Source organism: Apaloderma vittatum, unplaced genomic scaffold (assembly GCF_000703405.1).
Source record: "Apaloderma vittatum isolate BGI_N311 unplaced genomic scaffold, ASM70340v1 scaffold16532, whole genome shotgun sequence".
NCBI lineage: Eukaryota > Metazoa > Chordata > Aves > Trogoniformes > Trogonidae > Apaloderma > Apaloderma vittatum.
The window spans coordinates 16264-38728 of record NW_009702024.1 but is presented as its reverse complement, the minus strand read 5'-3'; the positions used below and the strand labels follow the sequence as shown (position 1 = coordinate 38728).

Genomic DNA, 22465 nt, shown 5'->3' with positions numbered 1-22465 from the left:
TATATAAATTAGGATGTGAAGTTACAGTTTTACTCACCTGATAAGGTGGGAAGTAAGTTAGCCATCTTTCTATATGGGTAGCATACCAGCCAGGTGCTAAGCATCTCTTCTGGAGAGCTCTAAGCTCAGTGGGGGCTCGAGGTCCAGCTGTGATCACCTGATAGAAGCTGAATTTCAGAGCTGCGGGATCTTCGTGCGATCGCTGGTGCTGTAAAAGAAGTTACACCGCTGGAACTTCACCGAGCACAAAAGTTGGGCAAACAAGACAGAATTGGCTGCTCTTACTGACCTGGCCTTACTGACAACAATTTCTTCATCTATCTCGTAATCTGTCTTTTGAGCGTGAACTGTGTCTGCAAACTAATTTTTCTATGTGACGTTACATAAATTAACAGAATAAGTCAGCATTTCTACGTGCTTATATGACAGGCAAACTTTTGAAAGGTGCTTTCTGGAATTTCAAACTTTTGAAATATTCAATTTCAACCCTGGAAAGATTTTCAGGTTTACGTTCAGCCCAAGAGTGATCACATAGAACGCACTGACTGGCGAATAAAAACTTGTCTTGCCAAACCCTTTATAAATAACCCAAACCCTTTATAAATAACATATACTGAAAAGCTCTACAGAGGAAAGGGTGGTCATGGTGGAAACCTTGATTTGTACCTGCCCGTGTTCTTCAAAATGCATACCTGGTACCAGGAATAGGCTCGATCGGATGGGTCGATGAGGATGGTGATGATCTTGGCCTTGGGGATGAGGGAAGCAGCTCGTTTCGGGGCTTCCTCAGAATGGAAATAGTTGGCACTTTTCTCAAAGAGGAAGTCAGAGGTGACATTAGAAGGAGCGGGGAAGAAATCCATGTACCTAGGAAGGCAACGTCATTCTCAGAGTTACTTACAAGTCACACGAAGGCTGATGAATCTGTTACGTATATTTTATTCTAGAATCGTCGAATAAAATAATATCCTAATTGCCAAATAAAAGCAAACAAAAGTTTACATCATGTTTTTGATCATATTTGACTTGGTGCAGCTTTCCTCTTGCTGCAGCTGTTCTTTAGTAACCAGATGAAAACGTTACGACAGTCATGTATCTTCTTACAAATTGTGAATTCGCACTTTTCAGTCAGAACAAACTCCTAGCAAGGTCGAAAGCAGAACATGAGTCTTCCAAATCTGCCCTTTTGCTGACATCAATTACAGTGCAGTATCAGAAGTGCTTTTACTCAAAAGAGAAAAGAGCTCGTTTATGTGGCTTGTTTTCCTTTTAGTTTTCCTTGTGAGCTTTTCTTATCCATCAAGAAGCTGCAGTTCATTTCCAGTGATCTCCTGTGTCACTTAGAGGCTTTCTCGGTGGCCCTCAGACCGCTTTGCATTATTGCCGGAGAAAAGAGTAAATGGGAAATGTTTGTTTTGTGGATTTTTCAGTTAAAATCTGTATTGATGAGGTAAATCTGGACTGGTCTTTAGAGGACAGTTTTCTACACCTTAGATAAGGAATAATAGTTGTGGGTACATTCAAAATCTTAAGAGTAGCAGCTCATAGACTTTGTAGCAGAGAGACCTAAATGACGTCACAGAAAGGGCTGATGTCACGGGCAGGTCCCTGCATAAGATGCTCAAAACTGGACTCAGAAGTTCTGGTACAAAGCTCCGTAGCTAGGGCTAGTCTCACATGCAGACTGCATGTAAAAATGGTGAAATATGAGGACAATGAGCCAGAACAGAATGAAAGGCTGTCAATGCCCTGCTAGTTTATTGTTTCTGTCTGCTTAGCGCTAGGGCAATTATCTAAGACCATAATACTATTTCGTTGAGTTAAAAAAGAAGGACTCTATTTCCCCCAATATATTAGGGCTGATTTGACGAAACTGATGAAGCAATACCAATTTCTACTCACAAATGGAATTATTATAAATGAGTGACTCAACCTGATGGTGCGACCTCCGAATGTTTTTGCAGAACACGGACTTCAAAGGAAAAGGCCAGCTAGGAAAGAGGCAATAGGCACGACAGGCAAATCTGCTCTAGGTGCATTTCCAGCAACTAAACACCAGTTCTCATCGCACTGTTCTGCCACCTCTGTTGGGAGACCACAATGGGCATCTGTACCTGTTTCGAGAGGTTCTGAGGATGCCGAGGGCTGAAAGAACCCTCTCCCGCTCCTGTAGTGAGCCTTGGTCTAAGCGTGAGCTTGGACAACGACTAAGTCATAGTCAGCTCTGGAAAAAAACTCCACCTCCACAACCATAAAAGCAATTGAAATTATTGTTTTTTGTGAGTACTCTTGCCTTGAGGGAATCCTAGCCAATCTATGGACTAACAAGGTGTATCTAATGACAGGTTGGTAAGCTCCCTACATGCCAGCGTTAAAATACACTACAGAAGTGAAGGTCTGGGAGATTTGCCTGGCAGGGAGCACGCAAATCCAAGAGTCACGCAGCTACATCCACGGAGATGAAGGTAACTGGGCACACGTCTAACAAACAGATGGGATCCATGGGTTGGGAAAGTGGGGAGGGCAGGAGGAACGAGAAAAGCAGCAAAGTGGTTTTCCAGCAACATGAAAACACTGATTTTTGTGGACAAAAGTGGCTCATTGTACTCAGGCTGTCTCTATCAGCCGGGACCTGCTACGCCTTGCTTGCACGTCATCGTCACTGACTTCAAAAGTCTCCGCAGCAAGGCGGCAGCTTTCTAATTTCCACTCCTTCTGCTGGCGTCTCTCCATTGCTAATAACGGGCTGACTCACCGCGCTTTGAAATAAGAATCTGCCGCAACAATTATAACTCTGTAAAATCTCAGTGACTTAAGAAGAAACTGGAACAGACGTATCTGCGCCGAGATCAAATAACTGTGCTCGCTTCGTTAATTTTATGGATGACTGCAAAGTCAAAGGCGATAAAACCAACCCCTTAAACCGGTGGGGGAAAAAAAAACCAAGACAAAATATCAATAATCTTTTACTGGTGCTCCTCAGTCACTCCAGCACGTTAGCGCTTTTCGTCTTGTAGTGCTTGCTGAAAGTAAGAGAAATCAAGAATGACCTTCTGGGGCGGAGCTGTGGGCACAGCTTCCCCTGTCCCCCTTTCACCTGATTGCTATTTTAAATCCTATTTAAAGTAAAAAATGCCTCTTCCCAACACTACCCTTTTTTTTTTAACCTTAAGAAAAAAGATTTCCAGCAGAAACATAATTCTTGCCTCCATACATCCAACTCACAGCCGTTACTGTCCTGATTTCAAAGGCACGTGTAAAGAGAAATACGTGTTTTTTACTGTTTTTTTTAATGTTAATGTATGGATATTTACAAGAAAGCCTCACAAAAGTTAGCGTGTTTGTGATATTCTGCGCTAAGATTGTTACTCACTTGCATTTATTTATCATTTTAGAAGGACACTGAGGGTTACTTTTTCATCTCACTCTCCATGCATAAGCAGTTACCATGACCAACAGTAATGTCATTTTTGTATTGTTCACAATATAGAAACTTGTATATTTATACTAATAACCCATCTTACCAATCAATCCCCCTGTGGTAGTTATTTCTATTAAAGAACTGTACCTCCTCAAAGGTTTTTGGGCTGGGGGAGTTACTAATGATGGAAGGATGCATGATCAGGAACAAATACAAGGCTGTGGTACCTGCAAATAAGATTAAAGTCCAAGATTAATTAAAACCCAAACAAAACATACATAGGTTTTTGGGGGTTCATACACACAGATGCATTAAACCACTTCTATTCCATTTCATTTCAGCGAGGGGATGCTCATTTATGTCACCTAAGAATCTGGCCTTCCTGGGCTTTTCAATTAAGATGTTTCAAGAACTGTCACTAGTTAATGCAGTAACTGGAGCGCCACCGCTAAAATCTGTTTTTCACACGTTTAATAACTGCGTTTCAAAAATAACTCTTGGTTTTTAGAAGACTGTCACAAAAAACAATTCAAAAACCTTGCGCTCGGTAGCTACGGGGGGTTGGTGAAGATGAAAGGAAGCGCATTTTCTGATTACAGACAAGAAAATTAACCATTAAGTTAATTTATAAACTACTGCAACCTTGCAATGCAACCTGGCCATTAGGAACTTCTCGACTTGAAATAAATGCCAGGAAATAACAAGTTTCTACGAACAAGACACGTTCAGGGCGGACAATACAAGCAGTAACTTGCAGAACTCCAGGGTTTGAAAAATGTCTGTCCTTCCCTCCTTCACTTTTGACAAGATCTTGTTGATCTCTTTATCAAGGTTTTCCTCATTTTGACATAAAGCCAAAAAAAATCCGACGCACCCCCGAACCCTGCGTTTTCTCCACGTGCACTCTCTGCTCTTTTAAGTTAAATGATGAAACTACATTTGGATGGTATCTGCAACAAAAGATGCTGTTCCATGATCTAAATCTCTACACACAGCAGTCTGAGTAAAACGCGATTAATCGAGGTAATCATTCGCACTTACATGTCACCTGCCCTGCTGAAATACAGTAAAATCTCACCAGTTTTCTGGGGTCCTACGACCAAGAATTTTGGCAATCGGTCACAGGTTTTTTCTTTAGACCAGATATCTCTGTGCCGTTTGTCATCACAGGGATTCTAAAACGAAGAACAGCAAATAAGAATTTCATTGGCAATCACACTCGACATGCTTGTCACATTATTTTCATGTAAATCAGCGATTTTTTCACCAGTGTGCAGATATTCTTACCACAGGGTGGTATTCTCCCTTATGACAGAAAACCTTGTTATGCATTAATGAACTATTTCAGTGACTCAGAAAGGTATCTGCAATGTAACCAGGCCAGAAATTGTCTCTCTTCGGTTTTTTTTTTTTTTGATTACGCAAGCTGTGGGTTTTATTCTACCCAGTTATAGGCACCCTGGCTACCCAACAGAGCCCAGGAAAAGATCATTTCTCCCACAAAATGTCAGTATGTTGAGTGGAATTATACCAAAGACAAATCTGACCCCAAACACAGAAGATATGAGAATAACTCAAAAGCAATTGATTAATTGCATACAAGGTAGGAAGACCTGAAATTGCTGATTAGTTATCTAATGACTGACTTTTTCTTTTACCTTTTCTAGCTACCACCCTATACACGATGTAGCTTTTAAACTAAAAGAGTAGATAGGTTAAAACTGAAGACTTGCCATTCACAAATAGATATCCTGACCCTCCAGTTCGAATGACCGCCTAATACTGAATCTTGTGTTTTCATTGGCTGCTTTTCAGCTGAAGCAGCTGAAATGTGTTTTAGAAATGCTACTCGCAAGCAGGGTTTGATGCTGTTGTTTGACAGTGCTGCACTGAGGGGAAGGGAATCACCAGTCTCCTAGTCTTAAAAAACCACATCTCTTCTTGAGATTCAGGTCATCACAGACAAAAGACCCCACCTCCAGCGCCTGTTCGTCACTGTTACTTACAAATGTCTGTTCTAAGTAATTGTATTTATTCAAGTCGTTTGGCTCCAAGCTAACTGCCACATTTTAATTCTTTCTCTCCTGGCATTACCCAAAATTCTCAACATTTTCCCCCTCTAGTTCTACGTTTTATTGAATAGCAGTCTGAATTTCAAGTCGCATATTTAAGCCCAAATTTGCAATCTCGGATTCAAAGCGTGCAATTCATTATCCAGTGCTAGAAAACATGTGAGTAAGCAAGCTTCGACACATTTTTGGCATTAACGTGGCCATGGTCCTAATGCTCTTGTCTTTTTTTGGATGCTCCCGCACACTCGGAGGAAAAGTTCATTTATTTAAAGGCCAAATGCTTCATTCCTCTTGGTTGCACAAGGAGAAGATGAACACCACCACATGCCTGTCCCGCACTTCTCACATTTCTAAAAGCAAGTCAAGTCACTAATAACATGAAATAAAGATAAATTTAATGGCATATCTTGGGACCTACTAGTTTCACAACCTTTCTACGGAGATTTTAGTGACACAGAAACCCATCACAGCTTCAATAAGCTGTTTTACCGAAATAACTTGTAAATCTCAAAATATTACCACTTTTCTCCATAGGAAAGTGAAACAAAGAGCGTGACAAAAAACCACCACCAAGAGGGTTTTTTTTTTTCCTTTTCTGAAGCCTGCCTACCTGCCAGAGTGGGTCCTTTTGCTCAGGGAACAGTTCAAAATACTTGTGAGCCAGCTGCACCGGAGGAAGAGTTTGCAGTTTCAGGTTTGTCCAGGTGTGAATGAAGTTGGCCAGATTCACAAAGGTGTACAAGCCCAGGCGGTCGTTTCCATAATTAGACAAATGCGTCATGAAGATGCTGATCTTTAAAAAAACAAAATAAAGCAAGTAGGCAGTAGGTATTAGATATTACTGACTCTCTGCCTCACTAGATGGCAGCATAACCACAGATAACACACATTGCATCTGCATTTTGCTCTTGGAGCTGATCAGATTCAGGTAGATGTTGCTATCTTTGCTCTTCATGGAGTTACATCCTCCTTCTCAAGTCAACGCAATCCATGAGGAAAATTGTGGAATAGGTACTACAAGCTGTGTGTGACCCAGGATACGCAGTCCTACCCTGAGGTCGTACATCATTTACATCATCTTTATGTAAATTCACTTAATGGAGGATACAACAAAAGCCAACAGCCACAGTTTTCGTGCCAATGGAATACAAACTGCAATATTAGAAATGCCAGTTCTTCTCGACTTGTGGAAGAGCAAAGAAGTCAGAAGCCAAGAGGAGAGCTGATGTCTGCGGCTGTGATTTGAAACTTGTTGCTCCAACTCTTTAAGGTTTGTAGGATAAGTAGTTCCCCTGTTCTACAAAGCTGTTCTGCAAGCACCAGGCAGATGCTCGAACCGTACACAGAAACAAACAAAACCAAAAAAATCTAAAACCTCCCAGGATAAATTCTCCAAAGTAATTTCCATTAAGAAAGCAGAAGAACATGACTCTCTCAAAAATGTATCTGCTAATGCCACGAATGGGCAATTTCTATTTAAAGTAAAACTTGATATAAGCCACTTTAAAAAGGCTTATCGCGACCATAATTCCAGCCTTCAACTTAAAAAAAGGAAAAAGAATGAAAAACTGGAATCTACAGCTCTATTCTTTGCTTTCAGAGTATTTAAAATGCTGGCTCAAAAAAGTTCAAAGCTATTGAACTGCTATTTTTGTAGGTGTAACACTACAGAGCACTGGCAGTGAATGGCCAGAGAAAATGTGTTTTATTAATAGTGTCGTTTGGTGACAGCTTTTGGCTCATCAGGTAAGCTGAGGGCTTCAGTTCGTCCGACTCAAGTAAAATCAGATGTGCAGTGAAAAATCATTAGGCCACAATCTTTCTTTTCGTTTACAATGTCAGTTGAGCTCCTGGCAACTCCTTACCTTGCCAACAACTACAGCACTGGAAGAAAAAGCAAGAGAAAAGATTGGTAGTTCAGGGAAAATAACCTATTATTCTTTCCATGAAGGGAGGATCACTGTAATTTTAAGAATGTTGGAGCAGAGGTTGAAAAATTGATCAGGCGTATCATCATAAATAAATTCCAGCATATGAAACTGCGTCAATGCAGGGAGAAAATATATCAGAGTTCCAATTTTAACGTTATTTTTCCTTATGTCAAATACTTTATGGTTAATTATTTACACCAAAAAGATGATCAAATGCTGGTTTGAAACATAAATGCCTGAATCTTGTCGAGAAATCCATTTTTAGTGTAACCAAATACAGGAGCTAACAGTAGAAAAGGTCTCCTCTGAGGTATCAGAAATAGCACAGATCAGCTCTCTTCCAGGCAAACCTGACCAAAAGCCTCTCAAATAAATCCCCAAGAAAATCACTACCACTACCTCTGCGGATCACTCTTTCTGCAGCAACTAATACGCTATCACAGATTCAGTCTCTTCAAACCACAGCTTGGGAAATAGCAAAGGAATCCTTCATGGGCATCTCGGAATCTAGTAAGGAACACTGTTTGTTCAATGATCTGGCACCTTTGGGAAATGCTGTAAAATACACATACGGCTTCGTGCCTTTCTTTTTTCTTTCTTCAAAAGGGAAGCAGCTGCGAGAGAATTTATATTTACTCTAACAAGCATTTTAGCCTCCCTTTCAGTTAAAAAGAGCTTATTTGATTTTATTATTTCCAGCCCTCTTGTAAAACCTTTTCTTTCAGGGCATCTTCACATTTTCTCCATCTCGGTGCGAGAAGGATCGCCCTTTTTTCAGTCGTTCCTCATAAACAAACTATCATCCCGGTTGCACTTCAATGCACATTCCCCACAGGATTTAATATCTTTCGCGAGGAGACTGAAATGGAATGCAGACAATTTTTAAAATGATGGCTTGGGAATAAATCTGGCCTCCGGGCAGCAGCTCCTTCCTTGCTCCCCCTGCCTTTTGGTTTCTCCTCAGCATTTCTGCACTCCTCCTTCCCCAAACTGAAAGGGCACAGGGCTATTTTTGCTTTTTTCCCCCTTCCCTAGCCCTAATTTTCTTTGGGGTTCTGACTAGTACTGCCATTTTGGGAAACGAGGACGAGCGCTCAGGAGAAAGAGCTTTTATCTTTCTGACTGCTCATTCTGTGCTGCCTATTTCCACACAACAACGGTTCCCAATTGGAGTCAACAGCTTCTAGGTCAACGAATCGTAGACCGAGATCGAGTTGCTGCTATTAAAGCACACGTATCTGCAAAAGATGAACCAACACGATCTAGTTTATGTATCAAGAGCAGAAAAAAACAAGAGATGCTTGATAAAGAACTTACATAAAATGAAAAAAAAATCTCACCGAGTCAACCGACTTCTAGCGAAGGGTATTGGTTTAGTGGGCTGAATAGTGAAAAAAAAATGGAATGCTGCAAAATCACTAGTATTAGGATGTTGAACCTAGTAAAAATATAAAAATAAGGACACTGCTATAGTCTTGGTAACAGGCTCTTTTTTGTGGTTTTCATAACAAACTCCCCATGAAGGTTTGGAAAGGTCAATTAGGAACCTTCTCTGTATTGGGACAAAACTGATTTATGGTGAGCTCTGATGGGAAGCAGCAGAGCCGGCATCTTTGTGCTGCTCAGCCTTCGAATCTTGCCACTCCCTGCCACGTAGCTTGATGAGCAAATCGTCCCTCACTTCTCCTTCAAACTCCATTTTACACAAAACTTGTGCAGATAAACAGGCTGCATTTAAACCTCACTATTATTCTTCTTCAACCTCCTTTTCTGTTTACACCTCCTTAACGGCGTAATGCACCGGGAGGACTTCTCCGTTTGGTTTTGCTTAAAGCAATAATTCAGGAAAGAAAAGAAGTGGCCATATCTACAGCAGAGCGAAACAAATCAGGCACAGAAGAACAATAAAAAGCCTGCCGAACACTAGCCCACCAAGCTAGCGCTCTCCAAACCTATCAAGAAAATAGTTTTTGAGCATGCGCCCCAATGTGCGTATATTTATTTTTCAATTACATGCTTCTAATACTGAAATTCCAGTATTTTCTTCCCACAGCCAAATGGATCATATGGAACTAGAAGAGCTGGTGTAAGAAAAAACTAGTACTAACTATGGTTTATAGCTTGGGCCCGCCTTTCTTTTTATTTTTTTTTTACCATATAAAAATGTAGTGCAGGCAATCCAACGTGAATAAATTCATAGTGTTAAAGTGGACATCAAGGTACTTCTGTCAAGGGCTTTGTGTCACCCTCCAGTCTGTGCAACAACCTGAAAAGGCAGCACAGAGGCCTTGCAACAAAAAAAGCACGATGCTTGAAAATTAAGTTAGATTATGACTGACAATTAATTATGTGCTCTCTGCTAGGCACTGGAAGCAGATGTGTTACTATTTAGTATATCACTGGTATTTTAGCCCCTGAACAAATGTTTACAGGCCACAGGAGTACATCTAACTCTCGGAACGCCTATATTCCAATTAATTTGGCATTGTGCACACTCTGTTTGCAGTTCCGATCTTGCCTCCGTGTTACCCACAACAGTTTCATTTCAGGTGTTCAGAGACTCAGGAACAGCTGCTTTTGCTCCATTAGACTAACAAAATGAAAGAATAATGAGCGAGAGAGCAGAATCTACGACCAAACGTGTATTTTTAACAGTCAAAAGATGCTCCTTTTAGACTCGTATGCTACCAAAAAAAGCTCAACCCCAGCACAGAATGGTTTCAGCTTGCAACTCCTTGTGGTTCTGGGTTCCCAGCTGCCGCGGATCTGCCCACTTGCCAGGACAGCAACCCAACGACTTGGATCTCATTTCCGTCGCGGTGTCTCCACTATAAATCTAACGGAGCCGGGGAAGATTTAGAAGATCAAACAACATTACAGATTGCGTCTAGCTCTGAATTATTAATCTGACGGTCAGGAAACCCGAGGTTTTTTCCAGCTTGTTGCGGAAACTTTTTTTTTGCCTTTCTCTGCAAATTGCTCACGACGCTTGCGACTTGGTTTTTCAACTGTCCAAAAGAGTTGCTTCACTAACAGCTGTAAACCACTAGTATGAGGCTTTCCCTCCGAGAATTTCCAAGACTCGTGACATTTGTCATCCTTCCCGCTTGTCAGAAAGCAAAGAATTGAGCCTGAATCCCTTTGCTTTTCTATTTTCCTCTGCAGTCCCCAAGCCTGGCTATTCATCGCGTCGAGGGTCACATTAAGCTGCAGTAGGTTCTGCTGACGCTTGTATAAATCGTCTCATTTTCGCTGCTAAAGGAGATAATTTCTCCCTTGCTGCAAAGTCAATTAGCTTAATAACAGCTCTGCTCCCTGCAACTTGGGAGAGGTAAAAACTAAGAGGAAAATAATACTTAGAACTGAATGCGTAGGAAGATTGTAATTAGTTTAGGATCAAGCGGACGCAGGGCAAGGGAGTGCATGACCATGCATGTAACGCCACCACTGCATCCTCTTCTCCTGTTTATCTTGGGGACAGAGGAGGCAGAGAAGATTTTCAGAAACCACCCTTCTCCCTGAGATCTTCATCTTGTGGGATGGCAAAGCTCCTGATCTGTATCTCCTCCAGTCCAAACAACATTTTAAGGCTTGGTTATGTGTGCCTTCTACTAAGAGACAGATGAATCTGCAGTCACCGAAGATTCCAGCAAGTTTATCAGGAAAACTATTGGCTAAAAAGTTTTAAAGTCAGTACAGTGCTAGGAAAAAAGGTATCAGTGCAATATAATGAAGACAGAGAGCTGTCTAATCGAATAAGATGCTCATCACTAAAGTCTTCTACAATGCACGTTTTCCTTGTGGCTTTGCTACAGAATTCCCTGGCTAAGTCAGTGCAAGTCACACAACCTCCTTCAAAAGTCAATCATACAACTGATAACGCGGGAAAAATAAAGTCAATATATAAATAATACAGGGCTGCTGAAGGCTTTTTTTGTTTTTTTTTTTATCTGTAAACCATTTTGGGCAAGCTCCTGATACGGTACAATCTCTCCTAAGGGCAGCTGAATCAGCAAGACCTTTACCAGAAGGCACACACCCAAAATACGATGGGAAGAGGAGGCAGCGTGTTGTGTCACTGCTTCAGCTCTTTCCACCTTGGTGGCACTTCAGCCCTTGAGAACCACAAACAGAGCTTGCCGACCCACATCAGCTACTCCAACAAAGCGACTCGCAGTTCCCAGATGCAACAGAACCGGCAGCGAGCGTCTGCAGAGCAACATTTCCTGACGTTGTTCTTACCTGCGGGACTTCTGACTCTCACAAAGCCCTGGGAACAGGGCAGGAGGGCTGGTTCTCATGTCCCGAGCTGGCAGATGCTTCTGCGGGGTTTTTGTGGTTTATTCCACACACTCTCTTGTGAACATCTACCATCCCACGGCCAAACCACATAGAAATTGTGGGGTTCGTTCTCAGAGGAATTTATTTCAGCAGAGGGTTCTCCGTTCCCAAAGCCTCAGCTTGGTAACCTACACCTCAGAAACTACATTCCTTTAAGTGCAGTTATCCAAATTAAACCAGGATATGTAACAAAGGTCGTTGTTACATTTGCACCCATTTTTTCCATTTTTGGAAACTAAATATTTACGCACTCGTTGAGAATATTATTTAGCACTGTAATGATTCCTAGGTCATGGTTCTTCTTTGTAGTTTTTACAGCAGTAGAATATAACATTTAGAAAATGCCTCGTAACAGAATTTTTGCATCCCCTGAAAAGCTGGGTGTTTCACGTTAGGAAACCCCAGCAAATATAATGAAAACACAGGAAGGCTTATGAAATCCGAAATGCCGGTTGATAATTAGACAAATTCCAAAAGCTACTTAATTTTCCCTTTAATGCTTAATCTATGCCCAACGCTGGCTTGCCAATTACGGTATGAATATGTATAATGCTTTGAGATGAAAACCCTAGTCTTTAAATTGATTCCATGCCAGGCCAACACTCGGAACTTTAGAAACTGTTTATAAGCAGCTATTTAAAAAGCCAAACACGCCACCTGAGCAAAGCCTCTCCCTAAAAGCAGCGCGACAATTGATCTTGGGCAAGTTTTGCCCTAAAATTCCTTTTTAGAAAACAGTGCTTCTAACTTCTGCTCTTTTAGGGCTACAACCATCCTCTAGAAGGGAGGAAATCAGATTTTTGTTTTCTAACTCTGCTAGGTGAACATGAAGAAGAGAACAAAACACGGTAACCGCTCTCAAAGAAGCAAAACTATAGCCTGAAAGAATCTGAGGCTTGGAAAAAACATCTGCATATAAATCGCTGACAGAAGTTTCGTACTTTGGAAATTCCATTAAATTATGGAAGGTTAGACAAGGGCACAAAATACATTTAGGCTATTATTCCAAGGGATTTGAGTGGAAATAGGTTGCGTCCCTTCGGTGTTCTGATGAGTCCTAGCCATTCCTTCTGTATCAAATGGGTAAATTGTAATTACGTGTTTCGTGGGGAGCTCAGATGAAAAACTCACCTAAAACCTTGTCTAAAAGGTCAGTTTTGATGCAGCTGATGCAATCCCATGCCTTCTGTCAGTGCTCTGCAGACTCCTAGCCTCGTTTGCTGTTTGTTTTCACATTAAATATAAATGAAAGGTTAAGTAAATGTATTAATTACGTGGTTCATTTACTTGGATCTCTTCTTTGAAGCTATTCTGAATCATCAACTCCAAAAATCTCAAGAAAAAAAAGAACTCCTTGCTTGCAACTTGCTCAAACCACTGAGTGTTCCCAACATCTTGATTATGAATTTGGCAGAGCAGCAAAACTGACCTGAGGTACTTGTCTCGTAGTAATTTCAGTTCTTAACGCTTGAATTCTTTTCAAAATTAAATCTCAGGGTTCTTATTTCACGCAAAAGGAAAGAGGGACAAGAAAGGTTGCTACTACCGCATTACTAACAGACCAACTGTAAAATAAAGTAAGTTTAACTTTGTGCAACTAACAGAACATACCTGATACTAACTCTCAAATTAATTAACTGAAAAAGCAGAAGAGCTCGCTGTGACCAATTGCCACTCTCTGGGAGACACACCTGATTCGCCTTGAAGCGCTCAGTAACCTCTCCTTTAACAAATTTTTTAAAGGACATTTTAAAATCCTGCTGTACTTACTGGATTGAGAACCACCGTGAAGAACAACTCCCCTCCTTGAATACTTTTGTCTAGTTCTTTCGGGCCTCCTGGATACTCTTTGTAGAAAATTGTGTGGGTGAATAAGCCACAAGTTTGCCTAGGAAGCACCTGAATTTATAGTTAAAAAAAAAAAAAGAAAAAAAAAGACTCAAGAGAAATTCACAAACCAAAAATGTTTATACTTTCAACAAGACAATAATTGCCAGATAAGTAGCACATAACTGATAACGTTCCTTTGTGCTAATTGCTGGGTAAATTCAGAATCACCAATCTGGCAGAAATTATATAACGATCTAGTTTAACTTTCACACCGACGGATTAATAAATGCCGAAAGAAACAACATGTGCATTATCAGTGAAATCATAACATCCAAAAATTCATCATTCTCTGTTTGAAACTGGAGATTGAGCTCAGCCCCTGAGTTACAATTCAGCGACCTCCAAAAACTAATTCTGTCTGTAACACCTGATACTAAACCCAAGTATTTAAAGTCTAATCATCAAAGATTTCAAAAAGTTTAAATTTTGAAACATCATCTGAGATATCATCAGTCTATACTGTACTAATCAGTTCTGGTTTTCATCTGAACACTGGGTTTTGTGTAAATTTAAACAAGGATTTGAAAGTCACTGGGGTTTTGTTTTGCTTAGGCATCACCACCAATAATAATTTCACATTGACACATGATGAATTCTGCCAGTAACGCTCACATTCCGAGAAAGATTTGTTTGTCATTTAATTCTGCTAGTTTTGTAAGATCAGCTGCAATAAAAAGTAGCATCAATAAAAAGGTTTTCTAAAAGCAAACCTTCCGAATAGGAAAAGCTAATAACTTCAGGCAGGTTTTACAGTAGAACTTCCAAATATTTTCTAGCAATTGCAGAAAATAACTTGCTGGCATTTCAATTATGTTTATCTTGTATGGAAAACCAACAGCTGTTGGTTTGTATTGAATGAACGTTCATAAACTGGGATTGTTCTTTAACATTTTAATGCCATTTAAACACTTATTATATGATAGCTTCAACTTTGAAAGCACACACATCCCTTACTGGCACAGACTGTGGTTTTGTGGAGACTCTGTCTTGTCGTTGCACTTCTCAACATCTTTTTTGTAATGTACAGGATCCTGTGACCACAGATCGTAAATTCTGTGTTGACAGAAAACGTCAGGAATTTGTGTGTTCGCTATAAACTGCCTTTTTCAAAACCTTTGGATTTCACTGATGAAACATGAGAAAAATCCCCCACACAGACAGAGAATGATGCTCTACCGGATGGGAAATGCTCTGGCAAATCTTACACGACGATTTTATTACTGAATGTATTCATCACTCGAAGCCTGCAGATGTAAAATATTAATGCATCTGCCCTGGAGAACTGAAAGCTTGAGCCTCCCAGAAAAGACGGTTTTCTATGACTGTTCTTGGAAATAGATTTTTGGCCCCAGTGTCCTCGTGTTCAGTCTCGTTACGCGTCCTTCAATGACATGTTTTTACAAAAACTGATGAAGGAGATTTCAGGAGAATCTGAGTCCATCAGTCTTCCCCAAGTGCTTCACACGCCCCCCAAGCACATCCACAAACCCATTATTTCACAAGCAGCTATTGCTCTGGAAGGAACCAACTGCAGCTCAAACGCCGTCGATTTTTTTTCCCGGATGGCTGGCGATCATTTGAATTGGCTTCGTCCAAAAATAGACCCCAACTTTTAAATATTATCATTTGGCTTAGAAACGTGGTCTCCATGGCAACTCGCGGATGATCCCAAGATGCTGTCAGAAGCGAAGTGGCAGTCGTGCGCTACGGCACTTGACCCTTCCGCCGCTCTCCTACGTGCTCCAGAAGAAAGTTGCTCAAGAACATAGCAACAGGTGTTTGGAAAAGTTGTTTTGAAACCCTCCTCAGATCCTAACGACAGCGTGAGAATCAGAAATAGCCGACGGCCCAGCGACCAGATGGCACTAACGTAACGCCTTCCGTGTCGGTTGTGTGTAACCTCTTTTTTTTTCTTTTTGTAAAAAAAACCCCTCATGCACCAAGATCCCGATTCTCAGACATCATAAAGCAGCAAAACCCTTTTTGCAGTTAATGGGACCATGCAAATTTAAAAGCTGCTAGAAATCTAACCCGTAATAGCCTGTTAAAAGATGCAAAGTTGGCTTTTTTAACTTGAGATCTCTGAAGCAGTATTAAGAGTGGAACGAGAACAGTTATCAGCCTGGGAAGTGTTAACACTGGGTGCCTGGAGGCCACCTTCATCAGCGGTAACATCATCATCCGCAGACTGATTTTAATTAACAAGATACTGTCAAATATATCTTGCTACTTATGCATGGCAATATGTGCTTCTCGCAGTGTGAACTTTCACGATACTGTGTTTTTCCACTTAAAACCCCCAAATTGTTCGTAAAGCAGCGGATCTGAACATGATAAATACAACTCACCATGATGTTTTTGTGGATGAAGCCTCGTCTAAACCTCGCGGGCTTCAGATGGGGGTATTCTTCTGTGCTGGTCACTCTGATATTCCAGACCTTTTTCCAAGCATCGTAAAGTTGAACGTGTACTGGGTAGACTCCAGAATGGTGTGGAGCCACTGCATAGCCCAAATCCGTTGGAATACCGTGTTCCTGAAACATCACAGAACAACCACTGCTTTCAAACATTTAATTAATTAAACATTTAATTCTGGCATTTCCGAAATGCTTGGTTTGCGAGAGATGAACAACAGGTCTCAACACAGGTCTGAAATGCTGATACTTAACGGAGATGGAAGGCAGCAGAGTGAAGGTGAAACAGCAGATTTTAACATAAAAGCCTTTATAATAAATACTTTTATGAGGATACTCATAAAAAAGAGCGGCACAGAAGTATTTTACACTGATTTCTTCAATCTACACTAAACAGAAAGCTGCGCTCTTCTCATGATCTTGCACAGAATTTGCTCACAAACTAAGAATTCAGGGAGTTACTGGCACATGCTCAATACAATGGGCAGTATTTGGCAGTTAAAATAATAAAAAAGTGATTTCCACTACATGTCCCTGCACAATTAATTGGACTGTGAGCTGAAGTTCGCAGAAAGTCACTGCATTTCCTCTCTAGTCCACTCGAAACAAAAAAAAACATATTCAGAAACAAGCTTAATCATTTCAGCATCCTTTTTACAAAAAAGACAAACAATAATAACTTGTAAAATCCTGAGGATGGCAGGCAGATGCTGTAGACTAACCCCTTTTGTAGTACAACTTCTGTTTTTGCAGACTCCCATCATTTATTTTGTTTACATATTGACCTTGCTGGTATCACCTTCTCTTGACACGCAACATATTTTCTTTAGTTTCTTGTTTCTGACACAATCTAATGTATTTTTCTTTTTCTCCTTTCTCTCCAGTTACTTTTCAAAGGAACAGTATATGGCAGAATACAGTGCAAGACTTTGTTGCGTTGCAGTGATTTAGGAAAAGTGCCTTTGCACAACCTTCAAAAAATCTGTTCAAGAGGTTTTTACATTTTTTTGCACTTTTATGGTCGTCTTCACTCTCATTTCTAAATACACTTTGTGCAAAGGTAAGAGTTGAGTGACACTTGCATCTCTTCTTTTGAATCAACTTGATACTAAGGAATAAACTTGATACTAAGGAACTTCATACTAAGGAATACGAAAAATTTGGTAAATCTTCTCTCAAAAACAAAATGGGTTCATGATCTAAGTCAAGTAATCTTTCCTGGAGGAGGACTAGAGCTCTGCAGGAAAGATGACATCCAGGCCTTAAAAAGCTTAGTCAGGATTCAGCACCAGGTATACCTGGTATAATTTAAATGTGAAAACTTTACTAACAGCTCCCAACTCACAAGAAGCAGCATTTGCTTCTGCTCCCGAAGAACATGAGAAATAAGACATAAGGATTTCAATTTCTTCCCTTTAGCATGCATAAACATGAGAAATAAAGATCTTGACAGAACATGCAAGGAATTGCATTCTCTAACGTCCCGTTTAGTCTCCTTCCTTCAGCTATAGTGTCGGATTTTTTTTAAGGGTTTCTCCCTCAAGTTTTACAACGCACAGTAATAAATACGTAATTAAAATCTTTCATTCTAATTATGAGGCTATCACCTTCGATGTGTCAGTGCCTCCATGATTTCTCAGGGACTGTAATTCCCACGTTGAGGATCCCGCACGCAATGCACACATTCAGCTGGAGACCGCACGAGGCATCAGCAATTTCAGCCTCTTTTAAAAAAGGAGGATACTTATCTTTGGTGTTAATTTAAATTCTTTAAGCAAATGAAACATAACGAGTAGCTTCGTGTCTATGTGTCTATACATAAGTTCAGACACAAAAAATTTAACATAATGTATCTGTAAGTATTAAGAGCATTCCAAGCAGCGAAGGAAAGAGAAATTGTCACTTAAAACAGGGCTGAATATGAATTACTGTAATAACGTAGTTTAATGGTTACATACTGGAGAATAACCCCAGAGGACGTCTTGGGTCACACCAGAACTGTAAGAACTAATTTAATTCCCCTGGAGCTTGCAACAGCACACTGAATCACAGAAAAAAGGGAATTTTGGACACGGGATTTTTAAAATATCATGCTTCTAACTTCTACTGAAAAGCTTTCTTTAAAGGAAGCAGTAAATTTGAGCTGGCTTCTACTCAGGACACCTACAGGTCACAGTGAACTGGGTAAAATCTTTGGTCGAAGGAATGCATGCACTTTATCTACTTAAAAGCGAAGTTTTCTAATTATATCAAATTATACTCCCTTGATATTCTAGGTATATACTTCCTCCCACACCCACTGACACATGACCGTAAGTTCACTCTTTTTGTTCTAGTATTTCAAATAAAGTAATCAAAAAATGAATAAATCTATGTTCAATCGAGAAGGAAATCCAAGCTGCAGAGAAATAGGATTTTCACAGCACTTTGTGAAAACTTTGAGATTAAAACAAATTCTGCATGGACTGATTTTCCAACACAATAGGAATAATGGTTTCTCAATACCTAAAATCACTCTATAATGCAAAAATAGAACTCACTAAGGCAAATTTTTTGTTGAGGATCATCTGCTCCACCAGTGAGGACTCATTGTGGAAGAGGTGAGGCTGCATGTGACTCCACATGTGGGGAAACCACCAGAACTCATCTACAGATCTCAGCAGCAGGTCATCGCCTTCATCTTCCTCCTCAGTCCCTGCAGAAAAAAGAAAACAACAAAAAGACGAATATCTCTGGAGTAAAGTCTCTACTTTTATCGTATTCTTACAACTGTGGCATCAGTAGCTAAGGGATGGAATCAGAGAAATGGTGCACACGACAGTTTAATACACGGTTGAAATGAATACATTGACCATTTTTCTGGTACACTTCCTCCAAACTAAATTCACTGCCCAAACAAACTCATTTTCCTTTCGTTACCTATGACACCCAGAAGTTATTTTTTTTCCAAATATTTTACAAAAATTAGGCGTCATCCAATTATTTTCTCTTCCCGGCTAATTCTTACTTTCTGATCACCCAGCAGAGAGGTTTTTACAGACTCTACCTACACAGTTATTTCCTGACAGATTACAGCTCAGACAAAAGCTTAATGCAGTATTTTAGAAGAAAAATTTGACTTGATACATCACACAAATGTATATGCCAAAGCAACCTGGAATCAAAAAACAATTTGTAGTTAACCTATTGCAAAAGAAACTCTACTCTCTACTCAGACCCTTCGTCTCTATCATTCCTACTTTCCTCCTAGTAAAAAGAACACCATCAAAAGGAAAGATTTTAGTATTTCATTCTTACCTGTGTGATAAAATTTCCCTGAAAATCCCAGGTTGAAAGTAAAATTTGTAATCTGGGCTCTCAAAAGGTTCTGAGTGTCAAGCAGCGCCTGAAAAACAACAACCCACTACATAAATACTTCTGCAGAAAACACATCTGGTGCAAAATTCATTAACACAATATAAATATTTTTACAGGTATATGTCTTTTCAATTGGTTTTGCTGGGACACAGCCAGGAAGGAAATTCAGATTTCTCATGCCCCTGACCACTGCTCCACTCACCAGGGTCACAGTTGGGTCTCTCTATATCAGGACAAGCACAGATTTTAGTCATGTTTCAAAATTACTGGCGACGAAAAAAGAATCCAGAAAGACAGAAAGAAGCTGGATGAAGCCTACTGCACATCCAAGAACTTAATCCTGAATTCCCCCAAACTGGGATTTATTTCTCAGACAGTTGTCAGCATACGTGTGCTTGCACCGAACCAGTTCAAACAAAAAAAAAACAACAAAATCAAGAAAAGCATGCAGAAGAAAAAAGGGAAAACTATTATTAATCAGCTACAGCTTCACTCTTTTATTCCAATATGCACTTCTTGATCTGCTGCTCTCAAGATTCCCAGACGACTTGCAGAGCCACCTCCCAAACTTTCACACTCTGCTGTTGTTTGCTCTCGCAGAGTCAACATCTATTATAGCATCAAGATTTTAATAAAGTGATTAAAGCAATACTACTGTCAGAAATTATTAACTCTAAGAATGTTATTAAAGGGGAGTGTATTTAAAGGCAGAAAAAGATTGAAATCATTGGAGATTTGCCAAGGTTTAAAGGTCTAGTAGGCTCCCCAACTCTTGAAATTCCATTTTTTGCCCTGAAAAATACAAACCAGTAATCTTAAATGCAATTTCTTTGGACATTTCATTATATGAGTGCTTTGGCTCCAATTATTATTTTTTTTTTCTTTTACCAGAATCTCAACGACAATAAAATGTTAGCATGGAAGTCAGGTCCTGCTTTAGATACAGTAAACTTAGAGTTCCTTAAAATATAACTCATTTCACAGATGCAGGCGATATCCACCTGCGATTATCAAAGTTTTGGCCACGGGAGCTCCTCTCCAGCTCTTTCCCAGGGCTCATCCCAATCGGTTCTGGTAGGAAAATAATCTCTGTCTGCAGGCTCCTGAGGGACCAGCAGTCACCAGCAGTACTTGCCTTGTTCACCATTTCAGCAGACCAGGACATTATGCCTAAGTGTATTCGTTAAATATATATTAATCACAAAACTAAATTGGTGAAAAAAACATCACTCATCTGCCTCCTCTTTCCTAGCTCCTCTCAGATCTGGAAATACTTTATATAAGTTTAATACTTTGCCTCTCCAGCTGCCTTCTTCACCACTACAGCTCCAGCAACACCAGTAGAGGCAGGTTCAAGGCACAGTGCTAGCAAGATAAAGATCATCTTCCACGGGAAAGGCTGAAAAATGTCCTGCGAACAAGGCACTCTCTAAAGGAATGAGCACAATGAAGCGCAGAATGGAGAACACTCAAAACAAGCTCGAGACTTCTGAAGCGGAGCGTTCAGAGAATCTTCACCACTACAGCTCCAGCAACACCAGTAGAGGCAGGTTCAAGGCACAGTGCTAGCAAGATAAAGATCATCTTCCACGGGAAAGGCTGAAAAATGTCCTGCGAACAAGGCACTCTCTAAAGGAATGAGCACAATGAAGCGCAGAATGGAGAACACTCAAAACAAGCTCGAGACTTCTGAAGCGGAGCGTTCAGAGAAAACCCCCCCGAGGCTCTAACAAGGGCTTTTGGGCAGGCTGAGAGTGCAAAGATCACCAAGGAGGCTTCTTATTCTAACGCAAGGTAGCAAATCTGCAGAGGATTCCTTATGAAAACTATCTCTGAGCTGCTGGGAACCTGTGCAATGAAATCATTTTCTCTTTGCACGGTTAAAAACGTCAGAGGCAGGTGACGTGGCAGTACGCCCTTTATGTCACCAGTACATCCTGTCGGATGAAATCCCAAGTCCACCTTCTACAGAACGAACTTCCAGAGCGACGCCGTTGATTTTTTGGCCACATAACTCTCACTCAAGCCAACAGGAGATCTCCTGCTGAGGGCTTGTGGTGGTGGAAGAGGCACCGGCTAATCCCAGGGCTGTACCTGCTCCGCCGGCGCTGTCTGCAGAGAAGGGGGGCACAGCCCGGCCGCGAGCCGCTTCTTGTACCGACAAGCCGAGATAACATTTGAGTTGTCGTGCCTGTGATTATTTTCTGTGCGACTTGACATTTTACTCATCTTTCAGGTTCTAAAAACAAAATGTTAAGACTCGTGAAAAATATATAGTAGCAGATGGCAGAGCCTATTACTGTGAGTTTCCATCAGAAAGACACAGAGAGAGAGAAAAGCAGGGGGACGAAGAGCCTGAAATTCCATTTCTAAATGCTGTTTCATACGCTGAAGGTAAGCTGGTGGTATTCTCTCTGTATTTTATGACTGGTTTATAAGCAGCCCCTCAGGGTTGCAGGAGAAGTTGTATAAACACACCACTACTGAAGAATATGTTTTTAGTAAAGCCTTTGTAAATAGCACCTTAGTACATATGTTAGACTTGTGCTAGTAACATAAGGAAAACAAATTGCTGGCTGCATAATCGCCTTCATGCACACAGCTACTTGACTTTTCAACTTCTCCTAAGCTCACATACTAGGTTTAGGAAATTCCTTATGCCAGTAAAATCAAATGTGAGAATTCGGCATATGACGAAAGACCTCCTGCTTCACCACAGAGCAAAATAATCTCAGAAAAAAGCCCTGCTGCAATCCCAGGAATGGACAAAAGTCACCCCGACAGCAAGACAACAGCGTTCTTCAAATCCCTGGATCTGAAGAGTTTACTGTACAACAAAAGGAATATAAGAAATCATGTATGTTGGAAATAAAGCCAGATTCTCACATTATTGATCAGCATCACCCTATTCAAGTCAGAATTCAGAGACATCACCTTTACTGAACGAAGGAAGTGGGTTTACTTGTTTTTTCTCAACTTATGGACAGGACAAAGAGAGGCACAAGCAGACGACACGGGCTGTCAAAAGCTCAAGTAAAC

General features: G+C 40.5%; 1 protein-coding gene across 1 annotated transcript in view; it reads right to left on the bottom strand.

Annotated features, from left to right (window-relative positions):
* Positions 1 to 37: 37 nt before the first annotated feature.
* LOC104267062 (bifunctional heparan sulfate N-deacetylase/N-sulfotransferase 3) overlaps positions 38 to 22465 on the bottom strand; it is a gene marked incomplete at its 3' end in the record, with an annotated part of 32845 nt that continues 10417 nt past the window's right edge. Inside the window, exons 2-10 of the mRNA XM_009879383.1 lie at positions 19367 to 19454; positions 18610 to 18764; positions 16004 to 16189; positions 13536 to 13664; positions 6104 to 6286; positions 4500 to 4596; positions 3525 to 3648; positions 693 to 867; positions 38 to 208 (exon numbers count right to left, since the gene is read on the bottom strand). Coding sequence (XP_009877685.1) covers positions 38 to 208; positions 693 to 867; positions 3525 to 3648; positions 4500 to 4596; positions 6104 to 6286; positions 13536 to 13664; positions 16004 to 16189; positions 18610 to 18764; positions 19367 to 19454 — 1308 coding nt within the window. The remainder of the gene's footprint in view (positions 209 to 692; positions 868 to 3524; positions 3649 to 4499; positions 4597 to 6103; positions 6287 to 13535; positions 13665 to 16003; positions 16190 to 18609; positions 18765 to 19366; positions 19455 to 22465) is intronic.